The sequence below is a fragment of the Larimichthys crocea genome, chromosome III (genome assembly GCF_000972845.2).
Source record: "Larimichthys crocea isolate SSNF chromosome III, L_crocea_2.0, whole genome shotgun sequence".
In the NCBI taxonomy this organism is placed as follows: Eukaryota; Metazoa; Chordata; class Actinopteri; family Sciaenidae; genus Larimichthys; species Larimichthys crocea.
This window is the reverse complement of record NC_040013.1, coordinates 33,045,271-33,065,538: the sequence shown is the minus strand read 5'-3', so window position 1 is coordinate 33,065,538 and position 20,268 is coordinate 33,045,271. Positions and strand designations below refer to the sequence as shown.

The 20,268-nt window shown below is 40.1% G+C and overlaps 1 protein-coding gene across 5 annotated transcripts in view; it reads right to left on the bottom strand.

Annotated features, from left to right (window-relative positions):
* taok3a (TAO kinase 3a) overlaps positions 1 to 20,268 on the bottom strand; it is a 58,969-nt gene that overhangs the window by 18,887 nt on the left and 19,814 nt on the right. For 4 of the 5 annotated variants that reach the window (XM_010732965.3, XM_027278191.1, XM_019269626.2 and 1 more), the window contains exons 2-11: positions 17,035 to 17,160; positions 10,698 to 10,937; positions 8,063 to 8,134; positions 7,285 to 7,386; positions 6,882 to 6,927; positions 5,832 to 5,928; positions 5,268 to 5,381; positions 4,582 to 4,673; positions 4,381 to 4,474; positions 2,008 to 2,089 (exon numbers count right to left, since the gene is read on the bottom strand). In XM_010732965.3, coding sequence (XP_010731267.1) covers positions 2,008 to 2,089; positions 4,381 to 4,474; positions 4,582 to 4,673; positions 5,268 to 5,381; positions 5,832 to 5,928; positions 6,882 to 6,927; positions 7,285 to 7,386; positions 8,063 to 8,134; positions 10,698 to 10,829 — 831 coding nt within the window. In that variant the 5' untranslated portion in view covers positions 10,830 to 10,937; positions 17,035 to 17,160. The remainder of the gene's footprint in view (positions 1 to 2,007; positions 2,090 to 4,380; positions 4,475 to 4,581; positions 4,674 to 5,267; positions 5,382 to 5,831; positions 5,929 to 6,881; positions 6,928 to 7,284; positions 7,387 to 8,062; positions 8,135 to 10,697; positions 10,938 to 17,034; positions 17,161 to 20,268) is intronic. The other variant, XM_019269627.2, reaches the window with a different exon arrangement.

The following is a 20,268-nucleotide window of genomic DNA, read 5'->3' as shown; positions in this document are numbered from 1 at the left end:
TAATCCATCCTCAGAGACTTACTCCGTTATGTATTAGCAATATGTGATGTTGCATTTTATTATCATATATGATTATTAACTTTTTGGTGAACCCACTTTGCTCTACTCAGTCTTGTTTACTACTACTGCAGTGACAGTTAGTTACAACCCCAAGAGAGCAAGCGTAATGTACCTGATGTAATAAAGGAATAGTTCAACATTCTTGGAAATATGAAAATTCTCTTTGTTGCCAAGAGTTAGGTGAGAATATTGATACCACTCTGTACCAGTCTGTATAGTAGAGCCAGCAGCCGGTTAGACTAGAAATAAGGGGAACCAGTCATAAAATACACCCGCAAATCTCACTCATGACCAAAATGCATCTTGTTTTGTTTAAACTGTATAAGTACTAAATTGTAAAAATGAAGTGAAAATTACTTTACTCAATGTCAGGATTTGCAGCTGCTCTGTTTTATATTATTGTAAATTGAATTATCTTTGAGTTTTGGATTGTCTGTATGACAAAAGAGTTTATTTGAAAACATAATTTTGCCCTGGCAAAGTGTTGCAGCAGTGGAAATATTTGTGGTTTGCTAGTTAACTCATGGGATTAAAAGAGATACATGAAACCAAACAACACCCAGAACTATTTTTAACTGCTCAAGAGAGTATTTTTTGCTTAAACTGGGGGTACTTATGGGATGAGGTCACTGAGAGGTTATTATTTTATGATGTTTATAATTACTATTACTCTGAATGCCAGAACACTGGTCGCTCAAGGCCCTCAGATTAGTGACCTGATTTCCCCTCTAAAGAGCTTGGAGGAGTGTGTGCCTGCGTGTGTGTATGTGTATGTGTGTACTAGAAGAAAGAGTGATTTTGTGTGTGTGTGTGTGTCTGTGTCTGAGAAGAGAAAGTGGGGTATTAATCATAAGCTAACACCCCAGCCCCGAAGCCTTTCACTATAAAGCAGCCCCTTCGACACTGATCCAAAGTCTGTTTGGTACTTATCCCTCTTTAATGGTTTTTCGGCCAGGATTTGGGTCAGGGGTGTTGGGAAAAGTGGATTCCAGTCTAAACGTTGATCATATCCAGACGACAGTCCAGAGTCTCTTGTTTAACTGCTATCTGACCACATTCATCCTGCCTAAGGTGAGCCAGGTGTGAAAAGTCCTGCTCAAGCTCCCGCACTGTTGAGCATGATCATCAAATACATAAAACTCGTAGTGGACCAATCAGATTACCTGTTGGTCACACAAACAAAAAGATCAACTCCTCACACATACACAGATTAACACTGTCCAAGTTCATTGTGTTTTTGTGGGGTGTTATTGGGGAGGGTGGGTAAAACAAAATGCCATAAAGGCCTGCAGCTGCATTTCAACGATAATCTTTTTATTTAATGGGATCGTTTAGCCTTTTTTTTTTTCTTTGACAGATGGCAGTGGAGAGTGACAGAAGGAAAAGAATGGGGTACCCTGGTGGTCTGGGGTTTGTGGCACCAAGCACATCTCTTATTCACATCCAGCCAAGGACTTTTGTTGCATGTCTGTCCTCCTCCAATTCTTGTCATGTCTCTACTGTCTTATTATCATCAATAAAGGAATAAAATGCCCAACAGATACTTTTGCAAAACAAGAGGAAGAATTGTGCAACCAGATGGAAAGACACTGACTAACTGTACACATAATGGGCAGCATCAGCATTTGAATCCCCCAACAAGTTGAACTCTAATCAAAGGAGTGATGTGAAAGCAGCAAATACCCATAGTTATATGGAACCCTTAAGGACTAAGGCTGCAAGGCATAGCACAGGAAGTAGAGTTACAACAAAGAAGGCAAAAAAAGAGAAAGAATAAGCCTTTCTCAGTGGGGTGCTAGATTCCTGTGCTTGAAGAAGACACTGTGTGTATGCTTGCGTATTAGGGAGCCGTGGGTGTGTGGGAATGACTCATCCGCATGGCTCAGGGACTGACTGAGACAGGAAGTGAGGTCACAGCTGGAGTGATTACAGAGGAAGCCCACTCACTCGTAGCAGCTCCCCTGACGAGGGTCTGTCCTGAGGAATTTTCAGTAGGCAGTAGTCGACAAAGCTCCGGAAGGGGTCAGACCTGGGTAAAGAGGACGGTGAGATGGAGGTCAGCGAGTTCTCAAACACATTGAAATCAGAATCACTTAGCCAGAAACAACAGCGGCAATCTAACGATCAGCTGCCTTCAGCCATGCTTACTGTACATAGTGTCAATGAATGTTTAACGCGATGACTAATCTCTTCTTCTTCTGTTGTGCCATATCATTGAATTAAACCAGAACAATCATATGTAATCTCTTAGTGGAGCCTCATATATGAGCTATATATGGGTTATGTAAATATGTGGAGCAATAAAAATATAGGCCACTGGAGCTGTGGAACACTGTGCCACTGACTCCGATCTAAAAATACGCTCATGATAACACAGTATGTAAAACCCTGTGTTTGGGTTGCTGCGATGGGTCGTTAAGATAGTAGTAGCCTGTGGCGCTATTTAAGATTTTGATAGTCAGTATATGCACATTCAGGGTCATTGTATGGTCAGTAAGTACAGCTATCTACTACCTAGCTTCTCCCCAACCTATATATGTCCTCTGTGGTTAGCCAAGGTTTGTGAGTGCATCTGTATGTCATGCCAGTGTGCGTACAGCGTGGCTTTGTGTTATGTGTACTGAAGTTTCACGATGGAGCTGATGTCTCTACTAGTCTCATCTGGCAGGATGTTGCTAACGCCTTGGGCCGCTGGAGCTCTTCCAAAAATACCACAACCCTGCACCGCCCCACACATTTGTTCGCCTCAACATGATGCTACAAGCCAACGCTTATTTTACGACTGCCATTCTCCATACACACCCATAAGCAGCAAATTCTATCTTAGATCTTAGACATGCACTTTGATAGAGTTTACAATCTGTGTTCTTTTTAGAGTTATAAAAATTTGATTTAATCTTGGGCGGAAGGCAACATTCAGCTTCTCGCCGGCTGTGCAGAAGATGTAGATTCCTGCAACATACAACAGGTAACAAACCCTGACAACACACATACAAACAAACTTCACTTTTAGTAAAGTAGCAGTAGCAGTGACAGCATGAAACATTTTTGCAAAGGTAAATTACAGGGAAACATCAAACATATTTAGTGCTGGTTCCACTGTGGTGAGAATTGCGCCTCACATGCTTACATGCTTTTGCACCCATTTCTCTATACCCTTACATTGATTAAGATGAATCCTCTATATGCTGTACCTTATTTCCTACTAAATTCCTCCACTGCCTCTACGTTTATCTCCATGTCTGTGCAAGCTCATACTGAATGCAAGTGCATTTTAAAATAATGATGAGGTAAATAGTACGGCATATATTACTGTGTATATTTAGTGATTATATACTAGCTGCTGTAACTGTAAGGAAGGATACTGTATGTGTACATGGAATATTTGGTTAGTTGAGATTATGTAACATGAAACAGCCAGTATGGCGGCTAGCTTAGAGTTTAAGGTAAGTGTTATCATTCATGCTCTAGCTAGCCCAAATAACTTGTTTGTAAAATAATTAATCCTCCTACAATGCAGTCCTCCAAGCAGGGTTAGGGTTGTGTTTTTTGACACAACAATTTAAAAACATATCAACAAACAGAGGCGATATGCATCAGAAATGAACAATTCCACATACAGTGAAATATACCCAGTAGCACAACTAGTCTGAGCTGAATAATGTGTTACACTGTGGGTGAGATGCTGCTGCAAAGACACAGCAAAGAGCTGTTTAAAATATGCTGGCCTAAATTTAATTGCTTAAAGTTTTTTTTTTTTTTTTTTTGAAGTCTCAGAAGGACGGTCTCCAGAGAATCTATTAACATGAGCGCAGCATCAAGTCTGTGTACAAAGAAACATTCTTGTTAGTGTGGCAACCACTCAAAAATACGAGTTTTAACTGCAAGAATAATATTAGAATAATCACACAGCTTTTGTTTTGATGTTTATATACATTAAAATATGCTAGCCCAGGAGGAATGCTGTTGGTATTTGCATAGTATTTACACAGTTTCATGGGTAATTACATAAGAGACTTAAGAGTGTGACCTTGCACAAGGCCTGTCGCAGGGATCACAGGTCGTGCAGATTAGCACATGGGATCTCTTATCATGACTGAGGCCAGATCAGATTGGGCTTTAATATTCACAGTTCACAGCAGTGTCACTGGATTTGGTTTGCGGATATTTTTTTAGTTCTAGCAAAATTTTTGACATTTTGTACTGTGTCATTATGATTGATCACATATTGGACAGCAATCTGCAAAGACTTTGCTTTTTAAAAAAAATAAAAATCATAATGTTTTTATGGTAATATTTGAGAGGTTGTTTTCAACTCACCACTCATTGGACTGTAGCGTGGGAGAGTCGTTCTGTGCGATGTGATATAAGGCACTCATGGCATTCATGTTGAACAGGGGGGGTTTACGCTCCGCTGAAAGAAAAAAGATGGAAGAGTCAGAAATACATGGAAAAGAGTGAACCTGTTATTTTTTTCTGTTGTCCTGTGCTATAAATCCCGTCTTTGACGAGCATGCTCACCCAGTTCAATACAGGTGATCCCCAGGGACCAGATGTCCACTTTTCCCTCGTACTGTCCCTCGTCCATGGCTAGGATCACTTCTGGGGCCATCCTGAGGAAAGAGAGACAAAATATATGAAATTATATGTGTTGACAACTGGAGACAACTGACAAAGAACAGAGGATATTAGAGTAGCTTCTGTACCAAAATGTAACAGATTGGTTTATGTCTCAAGTCCTTTCTTTACACGGAGTAAGTAACATTACTGGCCTCATAAAGCTGTTAAAATGCTGTCTTTAAAAGGTTTAATTATGGAAATTCATTTCAGATATGACAGGATTATTACAGAAAAAGCCACGATGCTTGCGCAATACTTGGCATCTGGTGTGCAAGAGGAAGAAGAGCAGTGTGTTAGAAGAGTTGTCACTTCTCTTACATGCTGTATCAATTATGACCTCCTTTAGCGCACGGGTCAGACTTCCCTCCATTTTTAAACTCAGGAATTTCATCATTCATTGGTATTACTACGTCTGACCCAATATTGCTGTTGTGACTTTAATGTAAAAGTGACTTTTCATATGACCAACATGTAAACTTGCCATCACATTTAACATGCTGCATGTCTGAAAAGGGATCCAGAGTTATATAAGTTAATGAGTTTTCCTTCAAAATGATCATTTGTAGTCTTGTCTTGTGTATACTGACCAGTAAGGTGTTCCCACAAAGGAGTTGGCAGGTGAGGCAATGGAGGCAGAGCCAAAGTCGGCCAGCTTGACCTGACCGAGCTCAGTCAGCAGGATGTTACCAGCTTTCACATCTCTGCATGGTGAGAGGGGGATGAAGAGAGTGAGCATATGAAGGGAACATGTAGCGTTATGAGCCAAGAAAAACTGCATCACTTCCACGGATCTACAGCATTATGCATTATTCTTTTCCGTCCATTTTGACAAACTGGTCACTGGTGTGATGTATTTATAGTGATGGGATGACACAGAACAGTAAAGATGATTCATAATGTGCCATTGTTCGATGCAAATCACATTTGTCTGCAATAAAAGACAATATTGTGGACGCCAGTGAGACAGAAGGGTTGTTACCTCCTCATAGCGATGTTGCAGAAGGATGAGTACTGACATGAGATTTTACAGCTTAATTAGTTGACAATGCAATAAAGACAGAGCATGAGCCGCTCTTAACTCATCTTATCATGTTTTTGCTAAAGGTATTCCGCGTTCCTGTTGAGAAATGTTCGACATGAGGAAGACTCACCTGTGAATCATATTATGGGAATGTAGGTAAGCCAGTCCTTGCAAGGCACCATGGGTAATGGCAGCGATTTCCATCTCTTGGAGTGGTTTCTTATGAACTTGGGGAGAAATGAGTCCAGTGGAAATGAGTATGAACCCTCTAAAGACTTGAATTATATAATAATGAACTATAACAGTAAGGCCTATATAATAGAGCTACTGAATATACTGTAGTTCATGCCCGATCAAGGTCTTGGCAACAAAAACATGACAGTTATAGTACTAAATAAATAAAAAAAATAATCTGTCCTGGTGATATGGAAATAAAAAGTCCTCCCTTGGCATCTACCATATGGACTACATGTATAAACATTTGTGTCAGGGGGCTCCAAAGCTGGCTCTCTATGGACCAATGCAGTAACAGAAAGACATGCCAAGGCAAAGGGTCAAGCTTCAGGTCAAGAATGCTCACAGGGTAAACAGTGAAGTAGTTCAAGCTTTGAAAACTGTAAAAAAAAAAAAAGTCTAAGTAACACAGATGTGGTCTGCTTATTGTAACATCACAGGTCTCGGGTGTAGATTCTACAGTTACATTGTATTATCCTGTTAAGCAAACACCGTAAAGTGCAGTACAGTTACAATTTTGGTGAATATGGTGAGAAATCTCGTAAACCTTGCAGAGAACACAAACCCCCTGGCTATAGGAAGACTTCTCTCATCACCTGGCACCATCACTACCTCAAACTGGTCCGATTTCAGTCATCACATAAAGTCGTAGTTTGACATTTTCCACTTCTACATCTTAAATCACAACATGAAGACCAGAAACAGGAGAAACTAGCTAGTCTGGTTCTGTCCAAAGGTAACAAAATCTGCATACCAGCACCTTTTATATCTTGTTTGTTTAACCTTCACAATAACAAATGCCAGTCTTGGTTTGGCTTGGTGCACCACTTCCTCTTATATGTTAAGATAAACCCCCTGATGCTGACAATAAAAAAATAACAGTTTCATAATTGAGCGCGTGTGTTTAGTGTGTGAGTGCACATTAAACTTTAATAAATACACTTACCCTCTAGTAAATCTGATGCGGAGCCCAGGCAGTACTCCATCACCAGCTGAAACATAATACAGTTACAGCTGAATAACTAATCATTCACGTGGTGCACGCCATTAAAAAATATCCTGAATACAAAGCTTCAGGTTAAGTGGAAACTTGTGAAGATGTTTTGTACTTCAAACTGATCACATTGTAATGTCTGAAATGGAGGTGGTACTGAATACAACGTATGCAGGGAAACAGAAGTAGGCAGTGGGAAAACACAGTCAGCCGGAGACTAAAAGAAATAAAGACAAAGAGGAAAAGAACCAGACAAAGAGGATGGAAAGGAAAAGATAAACTAACAATGTGGTAAGACTAAAACAAAGGAAGGGAACCAGGCCAAAAAAAAAGATGTGGAAAAGAATCCACTAACCCAGGCAGTGTTGTCTTTCAAGTAGCAGCCTTTATACTCAATCGTGTTTGGGTGTTGCAGCTGTCCCAAAAACTTGACCTCCTTAATGATGTCCTGCCACTTCTGCCAAAAACAAATCCAGACACGCAGATGGTTAAACACTACAGGTACAATCACGGTAACACCTAAGTGGGCACTGCTAACACTAGTTACCACTCACACAGTTATAATGGCTTTTATACATCTGTTACCAATGTAGTGTATATTGACAGACAGGAAAGTTGAAGCCAAAATAGTCTACAAAGTCATGCCCTCACATAAAACCATCACTTACAGGTTTATATAAAGAAGAGTGTTTACTAGAGACTAGAGATGTGGGCTTGTGAAGTGTGCGCTGTGGTCGCACAGGACGCCTTCTGAAACACACTTGTGCTTCAACTTTTTCCAGTCATCTGCTTGAGGGAGGAGCATGTTTGTTCCAAATGTTTCCTCTGCTGATGAGTAATTATTTTTAAATTTTTTCCCCTTCATTATTTTTGTTCCTTTGGGGTAATTAACGGCCACAAATGAGACATCTCAGTCTCACAGCCTTGTGTCAAACTTTTTCAGAAGAGAATGACATAATGCTGCATTTTCACTATTACTAAATTTGTGCCAAAGCAAGACAAATACACATTTCCTTGAGTTTGGTTCAGAGAGACAACCACCAAACTGTGCTGATGCATTTACAGTGACACTATTGTTTTGAAGGCAATGTTTGGCATGTCTATGTGTTCCTATGTGTGACAGTCATTCTTACCTCGGTAGTCTGCTTGCCATTATAGGACATCTTTTTAATGGCCACCACCTCGTTAGAGTAGGAGTTACGTGCCTAGTGAAGAAAACCGAGAGATCAGATTCTACTAAAGTCTTGCATCATTAAAGTTAAGTTAAAGTTGTAGAGTATAATGTAAAGTGTTTAATAATGTGTAAAACTATTTATTAAACATTTATAAAGTGTTTATACGATTAGCGTGCACTGCATATCATTAATGGAATAATATTTTTCTTGTTGTATCACTATACAATACTGCATATTATATACATGTATATTAAATGTTTATAAACTACTATGAATACTAAATAGAGGCGTTAAAGTGTTACTAATTCATGTAATGTGTTGTAATATGTGATCCAGAGGTCAGCAGGATAAAGTCAATGCAAAACGTCATAAACCATGCACAAAGCAGTACATCCACAACAGAGTGATATGGCAGTAACAGATTCCTTCATGTGAATTTAAACAACACTCAACGACACAATTAGAGGAAGCCTGCAGGTAAGTGACGTGTGGTTACTCTGCAGCTGCTGAAAGTGTTTTGAGTTGTCCACATTCACATACCCACGCTAAACCCGTGGTGTTAAACCCAGAGGCATTTGACCTTATGGACAGCTATGGCTCAGCCTAAGCACTTACTGTATCTCTGCTTTATCTCACTTACAAATGAATGGGAATTTCATGTTGAGATTCAAATGGAATTACAGGAACAGGCAACAGAGTATTCCCATTTGACTTTTTTCAGATTCATTTGATCCATACGATTGCCTGTCAGCTTATACATAACAGCCGTTCCCACTGGTGCAGTGTATAGATGGATGGCTATACTGAGGAGGAAAAATATTGAAATACATCCAAGCTAATTATCATTGCAGAAGAAAGACGGTGTACAGTGTCAGTAATTACAAGAGGCTAATTCATTCAACATACACTATAGTGCCGTGTGTTCAAAGTTCTCGCTCATGGGCCTTCATGCTTAGCGAAGGGAATTCCCCTTGTTCTCTTCTTTAATGGAGTTCCTCCTCGGTCTTAACATGCATAAACTATTAATGCATGTACAGTTGCATGAATTTCTTTGACTATGCATGCATGTACAGTAATAGCCTAGAGAACATGCATGCATTTACAGAGGTAGCTACTGTACTTTTTCCTTCTTTCATGTACTTAACCTGCAGCTATATTTTACAGTATTAATATTGCAGACATTTATTTCTTAAATGTTAAACAACACAACTAAATCAAAGTATTGTGAAAAGAATAAAGGATTATATGCCTGCGGTTTAATGCAACACAGAACCAAGTTTTGACGGTGCTTGCATATTCTTCTATTGTTTTCATCAGTTTCCTCTCACAGTGATGAAAGGTCATCATTTCCACTGAGAATGGGTGCGGGGACTTTTACAGTTTTCACTGTGATATTCTAATAATATGCCCATGTGAGTCAAATTTTTACATCAAGTAAAGTCAAGAAGTGTCACTGAAATCTGCTCTGAAAAGTTGGAAGCCTGCCAGCTGCTATTTAGAGTTCATTTTCTCCTAAAAAGCCGTTTCAGGATTTTAACTTTAAAGAAAATGTATATTTATCTAAAAACAAGTCATGAACTATTTTCACTAAAGCTGCTCTGGCTAACAGCTAATACAGACAGGACAAGTGTGTCAGTAAGCACAGCGCTGGCATCAGGGCAGGATTTAGACACACACTGGAGCATGTTACCCAGACAGACAAGGGCCCCAGGGCTACTAGTGATGTATTGGGCCTGTGTGTGTGTGTGTGTGACATGGCATGGGATAGAAGTGAATGGTAAAACGCTGTCAGCCAAGAAAATCCTGTCCCACTATCGACAGCTTCTCTTTTTCTAAACAGCTGTTTTAGGAGGGAGGGAGGAGGCTTATTGCCCTTAACCCTGCATCTGGAGGAGAGGAGAGGAGAGGAGAGGAGAGGAGAGGAGAAATGCAGCATGCTTTCAACCCCCTCCTCCATGCAGATTTAGAATCAAAGGCTTGATGAGTAATTAGTGATGATGAGATTAATAAGAGAGGCTACAGAGAAAGTGCTGAGAGGGAATCTGTCTCCACTTAATTGCATTCAACCACAATGTAGCAGACTACACTTAACATGTACAAATCAGTGAATCGATACATTTTTAGTAAATAAGTCAAAGATATATTTGTGTGTTAATAATCATGTAGGGCTGAGAGTGTCCTGCTTAATGGCAACACTTAATGGTCAAGTCCAGCCAATAAAATCCACCAACTGCATCACCAGTGCTTCTTTGTTTTCCTCACAGAAGCCAATAACCTTCAAAACTTTTCAATACCTTCAGATCTGATCATTGTGATGAACTGATAAACTTTGTCAGAAACAGACTGTTGTCAAATGTTGAGTATGACTGAGTGAGACTCGAAAAGATATGTTTGAAGCCGAAGCAAATGTCCGTGAAAAACAGATGCCCTCATAATATGACCATGACAACAGCTTGAGGACCAAGGATCTCTTCACTATTAGATCAACAGTGGGCATTTGTGGAAAGTCCTTCAATCTGTGTTCAAAAGACTTTCAAGAACCTTCACGGCCCATGATGGCACACAGTACACAGAATCGTGAATTGGCACTTACAAAGTAGACAGCCCCAAAGCTGCCATGTCCAATCTCATGCAGGTCACAGAACACGTCCTCCGGGTCATCTTTGAAGAAGAGGTCGGCCAGCTCAGGGTCCTTCGGCACCCCTTTCCGTGTGGATGACGGCATTATGGGCTGGACATGGGCTAGGCGCCGGGGACCACGCTCACATAGAAACTACTGCTGCTGCTACCGCCACCAGATGTCCACGACGGGCCCGGCATTGGCCAGCTTGACCTGGAAAACACAGCAATGAAAAAGTTGATGAGCTGATTACATTTTTATTGTGCACTGCACTGGACAAGATTTGTTTCTTTTATAATCTGACGATAAGAAAACATTATTTCCTCTGTGAATGTTTATTGAATATTAAAACTTTGATAAAACTATCAATATAATCAGTGTTATTATATTAAAACTTTGATAAAACTATCAATATAATCAGTGTTATTTAAATAACTGTAAATTATGTTAAATTACACTGACACACACACAATTTAGGCTCGTCACTGACACCTGGGAACATCCAGGTATTGAACTAATGTTACTTCATAATCCCTTCGAGGCGCATACTCTTCTATGGTATGGTGGCAGGTGATGCGACAGGAAAAAAAAGACAGTCATATGATGACAGCTAGCTGTCTAGTCCTGCTGCTCATCAAAGTCACAGTGACGCTCACGTACACAAGCTCTCTCACACACACGCAACGCACTTTACAGCTGAAGCTGAGTCACCGATGCATCATTTCCACACATGCACACAGTGTAACAGTTGCCTGTGTGCGTGCAGACAAAACACACTAACGTTAAATGCTTTGTATCACAAGGCTGCAGCCAGGCCATCAAGCGTGTACACATCCTGGACACCCTGCTCCAGTTAGCTTCGCTGCACATGCAACTCTCTCTCTCTCTCATGAAATCTATGTACACATCAGCCAGATGTAGCAAGCAAATCTGGCTCCAAAGGCCAGCCCCACACAGAGCAAGCTGACATAACGGGAGAGGCAGCAAGACACACAGGCACCCAGGCCAAGACACTAAGCATCAGCATCATCCTAATCCCCTGCTCTGAAAGAAATCTAAACCATCACACCCACTCCAAGTCAGTCTTAAAGGCCTGTGCCCTCGGTTCCATGGCACCATATACGTATAAAGATCCTCAAAGCAGAATTTGAATAACAACATTAATGGTGATATTTGGATTCAAAGTATTTCTCCCAATCTCAATGTGATAGTTATATTCTGCTTTGCACATTGAATTATGCTTGGTAAAATCTTAATAATAAACTTTACCAAAAAGTTGTTAAAGGCGAAAGACTCAGCATCATCGTACTCTCCCTGTTACCCTGTAGAGTTAATGGGGAAGACATGAGAGACTGTTTACCATATTTATTTATCTTACTTAGAAAGTGCATTTAGCTATGCTGCCTCTTGTGTATATGGAAAGGTCTCCTGAACACCATGCCAACCTGCTGCCATCTACAAAGCTGCTGTAACATAACATCAGCATTGGAAATGGCAGTCAGTTGTACTGTAGCATGACTAAAGTCAATTTCATGGCATCAAGCTTTGATTTCTCTCTAAGAACATGCTTGGAATCCACTGTAGGCTTGTCTCATAAACAACAGACATGGTTTCAGCTTACCCGCTTACATAATGTGAAAGATCACATGCAGGCTTACATGCGTATTGATTTAGGGGATCTCTTGGTCACTGAGGCATTTTTGAAAAGCATGAAACCCTCAACTGAGGCCTCCATGTCTGCGATGGAGGTGTGACAAAAGATGAATGAACAGTAGGCTACAAGCATAGCATGCATACAACCTGTAGGCTGCAGATATTATTTGTGGTTACTCGAAGTTTAATGTTCAGCTCGGTTACACTGCTATTAAGTATTAGGCTCTGTATTTGTGAGACACCTTGCATAATTCTGGTTCGTCAGATATCTGATCAGTGGAGTTATAGAAGCCTGTAAATTAACCATCGCTACTCTGTTGTTTTATTAATGAGCATGTCAGCAAATAGTATCAACGCAATTATGTACACAATCAACAAAGTAGGTCACACAAGAAAACCACGCAGTGTCTCTATTTGTGAGTATTTATGCCTACGTCTTTGTTTATTAAGGTGTGCTTGTGTGTGTGTCTTCTGTTTTCACTCTCTGTTTACCTACAATATGAACCTGTGTGTATCCATGTGTGTTAGTGAATCTGTGTGTCTGTGTCTCTTGGTTGCATCAGCGCTGTCTGTCTCTCATCTCTTCTGCTTGAGCTCTCCAGATACCTAGTGAAATAAAGCCCCCCCCCCAAACCGTCTCTTCTCAACCCTCTCCCCATCAAACACACACCCACAACATGGGCACACACACGCACATACATAGTCTGATTTTGATGCTTTGCCTAATCGAAAACGAGACAAGACAGAAAAGATTACATAATAATAGACAAACATTGGAGAAAGAGTGTGTAAGAAGATTGGAGAAAGAAATAAAGAAGGTCTGAGAGACAAACAGAAAGACAGACCTACTGGGAGTCAGCGAGCACTTTTACTCCATATCAGGGAGCTTTGAAAGAAGATGAACCACAATGATGGAAAGACTCGGAGGGTGAGTAAAAGATAGATAAAAATGGAACAAATGAACGCTGAAGTCATGTGATCACTCTGGAGACTGTGCACACCTCCCTCTTACCCTCTTTTCCACTCTTCCTCCTCCCTTTCTTCTCTCTAAGATGTGTGAAGTGATGCAACGTGGCAACAACAGGTTGTAACACAGGGGGCTTGGTAAAGCTGTTACTAGTCCGACAAAGCCCAGTGTTTGGACAGTTTGCTCTGTCTGTGTGTCTGTGGTCGCTGTGCATCTATGAACGGTATTGTGCTGAGAGAGAGCTGATTAGGCAAATGGCTTAGACAGATTAAATGCTTGGTGTGTGCGAGTGTGTGTGAATTCTTTACTACGTGTGTACTTCTACACACCACTGCATGACATTGTACTTGTGTGCAAGTGTACATTAGTGTGTATGTGTAGGAATAATGAGCACCTTACATGCACGGAGTAATGTCTAAATGAGAGATATGCTCTATGTTAATCTGGCCTACGCATAGACACACAGCTGGAAACGCTGTCGAATTTTTGAAGGATGATAAAGTGGATTCTTCACTGAAAGTCTTGATGATAATATCTAGATGTTTTGACAATTGACAGCAATTTTCAAGCCAATAAATGCCACCTAATAGACACAAGATCTAATGCAGTCATTCTGGCATTTCTCTGAACACATGCAAGCGTACACGTGTTCAATGTGGGCCAAAGTTCGATATACATACACAAACAACGCACAAGCAGAAATACACAAGCAAGCAAATTACTGTATACCGTCCCACCCCCAGGCCCCCTGTTGGTGTTGTTATGACTAATTGATGTACCAACATGTTGTTGCAGGACAATATCCATCAGGCTGGTGGTATGACTCTACTCCATGTGCTGCAACAGACATATTTAAATGGGACATCACATTGTCTCAGCATCGATTCATGGCCAATGAAATAAAAGTCAGTATTGATTTTGTTTGATATGTATTTAGAGGGAAGAGTGTCCCTCGCTAGTCACAAACTTCCTCGTGTACAGCTAAACAGTTCACTAAATGTTTCTAAAAACATTTTAGGTGAGAAATAGTTTAGAATAGTATTCACATTTATTCTTATTTTATCATCATATGAGTGCAATGTGCTGGACAGATTCACAAGTAAGTCACGCCCTAACACATAGCCTGCTTTATAGCATTTTATTACTCTAAATGGGATGATAATTAACAAAATGAACATCACGTGCTTTGGGAGAAGACTTAAAAGTAGCAATTGAGAGCATAAACGTATTAGGAAACTCTTTACTGAGGGAATACATTAACTGAGTAGGGTTATTTTGCCATTAAGTTGTATAAAATCAAACATCTTTTTGGAGCCAGCAGAGTTGCTGCTGGCCATGAGAAATAATGCAGGTTTAAGGTACTTTCCTATCACTTTTTAGACCCAGAAGCTCTGTCCAATACTGTCAATGCCTCAGACAGAGCCACAGTCTGGTAGTAGGCTAAAAAAAACTATTTAATTGTATTGAATAGAGTTCATGTGAATCAGAATCAGAAATACTTTAATAATCCCAGGAGGAAATTATTTGGATGGAAATTATTTTGAGTTTTATTACAAGAGCTCTTTCATTTCACTCACTCTGTTCTCTTTTTATAATTTCTTTCACAAGAAAATGTGATTTCATCATTCATGTTGCACTCAGTCTTTTGGGTTTGCCTGTGTTCCATTTAGACTCTTATAACAGTGCAAGTAAAGGTCATGCTTCTGAAGTTGTATGTGAGTGTATGTAAGTTCATATTTGGATAAAGATGTACATGAGTGTGCATGGAAATATATTAACGCCAGTGAGAGCACAAAAATGTCCATACAGTATGCGTGTGTCAGTTTATGTGTGTGTACGCGCACTTACAGCCAGGGGGTTTAGCGGCTTACTGGCCCCCCTACCGATTTAGGCAGGAACAGGAATTAGGCAGACTGTGGGAATTCTTACTGGGATTAAAATCACTAGCTCTAATCAGAAACGGGAAAAAAAAGAACTGGCAAATCTGCCAAATTGTGTGTTGAGACATATTGTGAGGGCAGTGTGTGTATAAGAGAGAAAAAAAATAAGAATTACGTAATGATTCAGGTCCCTTAACTCCTACATTAACGAGAGGAGGCTTAGCGCTTCGGAGTTGTGTGTGCGTTTGTGTGCGAAAGTGCACATATATGTATGAGTGAGTGAGGAAGCCTTGGTCCTACACACACCTACAGAAAATCAAAAAATCTGTGCACTTTAGTAATCCCGTCTAATAAAAACTTTAAGACTGTGAGCAGATTGAGCCCCACATCTTATCACAACGCAAGGTCCCTGTAGAATACTGCATGCGTGTGTGACGTGTACATGCCTGTATGCAGACCTCCTGCATGGCATTAAGTGGGTCAACCTAGCTGTGAATGGTAGAGAAGCCTATGTAAAAGCATGATGTCGGATTGCATAGTGATGACTAGGGTAATTTCAAGGGCTGAACATGACAGGGTTATTTTTTTTAAATCGTGGAAAATCTGAAGTGGCTGTTGTGAACACACATGGTCATGCATGAATAGGATCCAGGTATGCTGCATTAATAGCACAATAGCGTAATTTAAATGTCAGCCCTCCTAAACTTGACTCATGTGTAATATAATGTTAAAATGTTTTTGTTATTATATCAACCAATGAAAATCCACTATTGAGCAATATCTATTTCAGACATTTGAAATCAGCAAATCTTGCCTGATGGGTCATTCTGTAATGCAGACGGTTTCTCTTCTACCACACCCGATGTCCACAATCCCACTCATGTTGTGTTTTAAAAGCAAGAAGAAGCCAGAAGAGTAGAATGTAAACACACACACACACTGAATCCAGTGATTGGTGTTGGCTGAATCTGTGATGATGACAAGTTGATTTACATTATTGCTCAATTCAGAAAATACAAACCACAGACGAACCTCAGACTTCCTTCAATCACTACATAAAGATGCCTCAGCAAAGCAACTTTCCATAATAAAATTTATGACAAACATTTTCAAAACAAAATACAGCAAAAACAAGCAGTATTTTAGGAACGTGGCATTTAAAATTTCACACAAAAATCTTCAATTCAAGGCTTCCGTTGCCCATCACATTCAACTGTAATACAGAATTTCACAACGCAAAACTTAACAAGCAGCAACAAACCAAGTTTCGGGTTTAAAGCATCCAGCAATTTTCATGATGCCAAAAAGAAACCACAGTTATGCTGCAGGAAGTTACATGTGCATACACACACAGACAACTTAAGAAAACCATGGCATAAGCCAGAGAAACTTTGCCTCCTTTCAGACTCAGCTTTAATTTGGTGTGACAGAGGACTGGTTAGCTGTTATGTACATCGGCGTGCCGGCAGGGCAGCGTGCTTACATTACGAGGCAAACGGGACCCAGTTACAGCACAGTCGGCTGATGCCTCCGCTGGCTGTCTAACTGCAGCACTGACACACGGCAACAGTGACACACACATAGACACAAATACCTTCACTGTACAAAGAATGGAGCAAAATTAAGTGCAGGATGACCTCATTTAGATGGGCTTGCAATGATCTCGAGTTGCAATAAAATTAGGACATTTGTTTAAAAAAAACAGGCAAAAACAACAATCACAAATCTGACGTGAGAGGGCACGATGAGGTGTCCTGTTATAGAAAAATAGACCAGAGAGTGTCAGAGGGTCAAAATGTCTATCACCTACTGGTAGGAAATGTGTAAAGGTGATGTTTAGCTTCGGTCTCGCTCCTTTTCTCCTTTCCTCTTCCTTTAGTTTAAGCCCAGAGATGACGTCTTGACGACTTTCTTCATGACTGGAATAATACCGTACCTGAGGTTAGAGAGAGGAGAAAACAGATTAGATGGTTGGATTAAAATTAACTAAAGATGTTTAAGTTTTGCAATTATTTGTAAGTGTGGCAAATTGCACCTTTGAGAATTTAAACTTTGGAGAAAATGTGATCAGCATTATTCACTTTTATACACCTGATAATTATTAGATTAATTGAGAAAATAACTGATTGCAGCTTGACCGATAACAAAAAGTCACTATTAGTTGCAGCCCTAAATGTGACTATATGACACCCTCTATATATGTCTTTTTGATAATCTGAAGGGCAGGTTCTGCAAATGCCAAAATAAAGTTTGTCTTCCCATCTCTTATATTTGCCTTTTTACTAAGATACTACCAAACACAAGACCATTATCATCACACTATTGCTTCATAGCACAAAAGGTTGTTGCTTTGCAGCTCATAGCACGGGAGGAGCAAGAGGACAGAGATGTTCTCCAGTATAAACGCAGGAAAAGCTTTCAGATTTCCTCACAATAGCAGATGGTGGAATGACTTAACAGCCAATGAAAATCTCTTCAATGACTGTCAGTTATTATCCTCTCAACAACTCCAGGATCCACAGATATTATACCTTACTTTATCAGGAAGACAACAAGATTACTGCCACAAAAGAACGTTCTGCTGAAATGTGTTTAATTCTTAGAAAGATAAATAATAATAAGTATAAGATAGTATAATAATATCATGACATATGTATTCTGAGTCTGGTGGAAATAATACATATATACTTGATGCTGATATCACTTAATTTAAGATCCAGGAACCATCTTCTCATTGGCTGTTTTTTTTAAACCTGCCCAATGTACTGTATATCCCAGAATTAATTTGGTATCTCAAAATAAACATCTTTCACACAAGGGAAGGACCTCCTGTTTGCACATGAACACATCCTCTTTCAAATCAAGCCCTGAGGAAGACCGCTGGGCTCTGAAACAAATTTAACATAGTGTGTAATGACAGCAATGGTGTGTGTCATGTGGGCCGAAAAATACTTTTTCTCATAAGCTTACATTGTGAAAGTAGCAGCTCTAAAACGGTGGATAATTTTTTTTCATCACAGCGCTGCAATATGACTTGTTTTTGATAGATTTTGATTTGATACATTCGGAGCCACACGATTAAATACTATCCCCCAAGTTAGCAGAGGGCTAAACTGAAAGTTAACGGCTTGACGGTGGAAATCTAGTGCACATGCTCAATGAGCCACACAGCGCAGAAACGTATGTGGAAGATCTGAGTAATTTTTGGCTTCATGTGCTGCTGATTAGCTTCCAAAAGAATGAATGAAGCTCCGCCTCTAATGCTGCATCCAGTCGTCTACATACATCCGTGTTTGAAATGCATGAGTTCAAGGTCACCGCTAAGGAGAATAGGTTATTACATACATACCACACAAGTAAAGCAAAAATTCAATATTTAGCTTTACTTGAAACACACACACACACACACACACACACACACACACACACACACACACACACACACACAGTATCTCACACACAGTATCTCACACACAGTATCTCACACACAGTACACCCACAAGAACACATCAAATCCAAGCGAGCTGCTCTGACAGCGGAGCGCCGTCAATACTGGACTGCGGATTTTCGTTTGGACAAGCAGGTGGCGTGGCATCACCAGCGTTATCAGTGACCCTGAACTACACACTGCCATTTACAACACCAACACACAATAAAACCAACTGTCATCCTCACGCAGCCTGATAATCAGGAAGTAGATCCATTTTTCAGTATGTGAATGACCCTGTGACCTTTGCTTTGAGACATTAAATTCCTGTGTGGCATCAAACTGAAACACCTCCTTTCTTTCTTCGCCTCCACCAGCTCTCATTTGATCAAATTGTCGCCCTGCACTCTTGTCTTATTGGTTTCACCCGCCCAACCTCCTCCCATCTCTTTCTAAACGTGCCCAGCAGCAGATTGGGTGCTCAGAGGAATTCAATAATAAAAAGAGAGAGGATGGAGGGATGAGAGAAGAGGGATAAAAATGTATTGTGGCCCTTCTGAGTGTCCCTGAATGATTTATAACACAAACTGGCGCTCGCATGAGCCTCTGGTGAAGTTGTGGCTGCACTTCTCCTCCTCCTCGCTCATTCCACCCTGCTCGGCGCTTGTGACCAACCAACAAGAGAAAGAGACCGATAGAGAGAAAGACTGAGGAAAAGGTTTAAGTGTTTGAGCGTGTGTCTGTTACTGTAGTCCTGCTTCAGGACGCTTGTTTTAAAGATTTGATCTGAATATACAGTACATATTACTTTTGAGGCTAAACCCAACAATTATTTTCACTCTATGAATTAATCCACCAACGTTTTCTCGTCATTTTTTGTCAACTGACAAATTATTTAAATGATTATTAAATCATCAAATGATTTTAGCTCTAGCTTCTTCACAAAAATAAATCTTACAGTAGTGTAAACACACCTTGTACATGCCAGGAATATATCCAAAACTATTTGGAGCAGTGACATAATATTGTCCACTATGTATATGAATTATAATAAATGTTGTTTTACGAATACCACATATGAACATCTGCTGCGCGCAGGCACATTAAATAAATAAAAAAAAATGTCAATGTCCATGTTTTCTGGCTCCACTCCCTGTCTCTATTCCCCATGTCCCAGGCCTGAAAACCTCTTCCTGGTTTGCACCTCTGGTACAAACACTGCCTAGGTGCTCTGAGCTCACAGCAGCAACTACAGTTCACAGCAGTCACTTTACTGTCCAGCAGGAAAAATGTCAACAGACATCAGAGGACAAAGCAGAAGACATTTTCTCTACAAAATATAATCCAAAATAAGTTCAATAGTATGTGACTCAGATACATAGTGCAACAACAAACAGGTTGTAGAGTTGTAATGACAGAGGCATTTTTCACCAGATGACACGTCGACGTGGAATCAAAATTAAAAATTTATTTAATGGTAGAAAAGTTTCACGAATTTTATTTTAACAATTTTAAGCAGCTTTTAAAAAACAGCTTGGCTGGATGAAATTAATTTATTCCCCACATACTTTTTATACCCCACAAGCAACAGCAAATGCACAAAGTTACGGAGACAGA